Source organism: Epinephelus lanceolatus, chromosome 22 (assembly GCF_041903045.1).
Source record: "Epinephelus lanceolatus isolate andai-2023 chromosome 22, ASM4190304v1, whole genome shotgun sequence".
Taxonomy (NCBI): Eukaryota; Metazoa; Chordata; class Actinopteri; order Perciformes; family Serranidae; genus Epinephelus; species Epinephelus lanceolatus.
The window spans coordinates 29,559,234-29,563,346 of NC_135755.1; the positions used below are offsets into that span (position 1 = coordinate 29,559,234).

The 4,113-nt window shown below is 39.1% G+C and overlaps 1 protein-coding gene across 1 annotated transcript; it reads left to right on the top strand.

Moving 5' to 3' along the window:
• Positions 1-514: 514 nt before the first annotated feature.
• Positions 515-2,318, top strand: LOC117250798 (uncharacterized). Its single transcript, XM_078164206.1, has 5 exons — positions 515-583; positions 700-1,398; positions 1,475-1,609; positions 1,696-1,727; positions 1,851-2,318. Exons 1-5 carry the CDS (start codon positions 526-528, stop codon positions 1,968-1,970), a joined length of 1,044 nt encoding a protein of 347 aa, XP_078020332.1. The 5' UTR covers positions 515-525; the 3' UTR covers positions 1,971-2,318.
• Positions 2,319-4,113: the final 1,795 nt, after the last annotated feature.

The window sequence follows — 4,113 nt, forward strand, 5'->3', positions numbered from 1 at the left end:
TTCCACTGTCACATACCATACATTCTCTTTAAGACAAAGACCACTCAAGCACCAAAGGTCAGTGTGTCCTGATTATGCTAGATAATAAACATTTAGAAAATTAAAAAGAATCATTTATATGTAAGATAGCTTTTGTCTTCAAAATGGCACAGATTACTGTTTTAATTCACCAGACTTCATCTTAGGAAGAGATACGGATAAACTGATCAAAATCATAAAAACAGAGTTCAATTTGTGTCCAACAAGTATCAAGCAAATTACCATGCCTAGAAAACATTTATTTTTCAGTATTTTTTTATTACAAAGCGAACATGAGAAGCTGTTACGCTCTCCATGTATCTCTCATCATTTGATTCTCTTCAAGAAACAAACTGACACTGTAGATGGCAGTGAACCTGTGTTCATGTCTCCCATATGGTGATATGGTGTGAAGTGTCAGCTGTGATTGGCCAATCAAATACAGTCTTGTCTCTTAAGAGTGGAGAGAGCATTGAGATGTTTGTCATTCAACACGGCAGTTTGGACATGATGACATCTCCAATGTTTGCGATCTATCTCACATGTTTGATCTTGTGGAAAACGGGTGAGTTGTTTTTAGAGTGTATAGTCGCTCCTGATGCATTCAAAATTATTTTTGTTGGTTATACTTTGTTCCATGAAAATAATTGTGCATTTGTTTCGTCTCTGATTTCACTTCAGCTCGAATGACTGAACCGAAATTGGCTTCATCTGTCCATAAAGAGAGAAGGTTTTTATCAGCCAATGTTGGTGATGAGGTAGCTTTGCAGTGTTACTATGAAGGTCAAGATTCAGTACTTTACTGGTACCAACAAACTCTCGGACAGGAACCAAGGCTCATCTGTCACTTCTATAAGCATCAAGGTATTGGCATTTTTCATGATGAATTCAAGGATAACCCACGCTTCACACTGGATACTGAAAATGGTAAAAATAATTTGAAGATCTCAGATTTACAGTTTTCAGACTCAGCTACTTACTATTGCGCAAGTAGCTCTACAATAATCATCATATTTGCAGAGGGCACCACTGTTGATGTTAAGGGTTCAGACCCAGCTTTGGTAAATCAGTCAGCATCTCAGACCATCCGGCCAGGAGGCTCTGTCACTCTGAACTGTACAGTACACACTGGGAGCTGTGATGATGGAGAACACAGTGTTTACTGGTTCAAATATTCTGATGAGTCTCATCCAGGACTCATTTACAGCCATGGAGGCAGGAATGATCAGTGTGAGAGGAAACCTGACACACAAACACACACCTGTGTCTACAACCTGCCGATGAAGAGCCTGAATCTTTCTCATGCTGGGACCTACTACTGTGCTGTTGCCTCATGTGGACACATACTGTTTGGAGACGGGACCAAGCTGGACTTTGAGCGTAAGTAGCTTTCTAGCAAACAATTGTCTCTTTGAAATCAAATTTGATGAAAAAACTAAAAATGTCCTAATGTTAGTATCTACAGATGAGGTGGACTTTCTTGTCTTGGTATATATCTTGAGTGGAGCTTTGACATTCGCCACCATCCTGGTTGTTGTACTTGCTTTCTCACTGTACAAGACGAACAAGAAAAACAACGACCAGTCCACAGGTGGGTAGTGTCGTCCCTGTCTTACAGCTCCTATTTAGAAAGCATGGTTTTTAAATTAAAGACCTTTTCCTCTGTTTTCTGACCAGAGCCTCAAGCAAGATTTCCTGAAAATGAAGAGGTGAGTTTGTTTTGACCAGCTATTACAATTTTAATATATTTCTTAAAAAAATAATTAATAAAGTATATAAACTTAAAAATTACTGCACAAAGCTTACACTATTGTTACATATTTCCTCACCAGGGTTACCAAGACACGGATAATCTCCACTATGCTGCTTTAAGGGAAAGCACGTCCAACAGGTCAAGAAGACAGAGGAACTACACAGAGAGTGAATGTGTGTACTCCAGTGTAAAGCCATAAAACAGGATGTTGGATGTTACATTTGTACTGTGTAAGTAAGATCAAAAAAAAAAACAAACTGTTGCCTCTCTTTCAAGGTGTAAAGTTAATTCACACATGTATTGATTTAGATATCAATTTTTTGTCTGGAGTAAAAAGATTAAACTTTTGCTAATGTTTAGCTGTACTGGATGCATATTTAGGAACCTCTGATGTTACTTCTGTCTTTGAAGTTTCATTCAGCTTGTTGAAGTACAAAGCAACCAGTCCTTGAAAACTTGGACCTTAAATAACATATTGTAAATACTTCTTGTACTTTTTTGTGTTTCATTCTTAATTGTTCCAAACCACTGGCTGTAAGGCTAATTGTGTCAATAATAATAAAACACATGTCATGTAATATGACATTTTGACAAAATGTGTGTGTGGGCTCATATTGTTATCTTTGTGAGGACCAATTTCAGTTTTAAACAATTGTAGTGAGGACATTTCTGCATTGTGAGGACATAACAGCATAACCCATAATTAGATAAAGTCCATCAAAAGTTATCCTTTGTAGTGGTCACAAATTATGTCAAAGCAGATTTTTAATTCTATTATGTTTTTCATAGCTTGGAAACCAGACAAATCTGCAAGCTCATGTTTCATTTGTTCTGGCAGATGCGTCTTGTACCCTTTCCATTCATTCCATTACCTAATATTGGGCCGGTTTGATACAGTGATTGATGACGAGTGTCAAGGGTCCAGATTTGAGAGGTCACATGTCACACATTTCACTGCTCTAAGTAGTTGTAATAGCATCCATTCCGCTACGTCCAGCGCAATGCACCAGGCTCACGACACTCAGATCAAACAGTCAAACTAGAATCAAGATTCTGTTACTGCCTTAAATGTATTAGGATAGGATACACATTTTGTGTACTGTTCAGCTGTAATTTTATGAAGTCTGTGACCAAGCAGCCATTTTTTTCCTGCCTGAGAGCAGGGGTACGTCCCAAGTCTCTTAAATTACTGCTAGTTATCTTACCTAGCTGACTTTGCTAGCTGTTTAGCCCCTCCCACCTAGGAAAAAATGCAAGGAGCTAGCACTAGGAGCAATGAGCGAGCATTGTCGGTGTAAGAGACATGAGACATCCTTTCCACTGAAGCGTCACATGAAGCGACGTCCATTCCTGATGACGGCGGCACCACTGGATCTGCTCCGTAAAGCAGCCAGCATCTGGCATTACTATGGGTACATCCCAAGTCTCATTATATTCACTGACCAAAACAGTAACCCCCATCCCCCGCTGTCATGACTTTGGTCACACACTTTTGCATGTATTACCATTGTTACTGAGTCATTTGTCGAAGTCTGTGCAATTACAGAACGGTCTGTAGCCCTGCCACTGTCACTGTGACGAGCATCATTATCATTATTATTATCATCATTATTATTATCACTATTATTAACTCCACTCGCAACAAGTCAGCTGCTGAGTGAATAAGACATATCAGACCTGTCAGTCTGCCTCAATCAGTTTTATTTATAAAGCCCAATATCACAAATTACAATTTGCCTCACAGGGCTTTACAGCATACGACATCCCTCTGTCCTTAGGACCCTCACAGTGGATAAGGAAAAACTCCCCAAAAAACGCTAGAAACCTCAGGAAGAGCAACTGAGGAGGGATCCCTCTTCCAGGACAGACAGACGTGCAATAGATGTCGTACAGAACAGATCAACATGATAAATTAACAGACACAATGAGACAGAGAGAGAGAGACAGAGAGAGAGAGAGAGAGAGAGATATGCAGGACAGACAGCAATGACAGTAGCTTACAACAACATTAATGAAAGTAATAATATTAATTAATATTACCTACAGGCTATTAAACATTATTCCACACACGACATGCAGAACAATTAATGATGTGTGTGTGTGTGTGTGTGTGTGTGTGTGTGGTATATCAACACGTGTGGTTCTGGACATGAGCAGCTGCACATTTAACAGCCACACATCACCGACAGTCCGCTGAACAACGCAACGGGTTGTGAATGAAATAAACTTAATTACAACATGACAGTCTTGCACGAAATATCATTAACGTTACTCTTTGTATTTTTTTTTTTTTTTTTTAACTTGTCTGCATTGGTCTTCATAGCTTAGCGCCACTAAAGGGT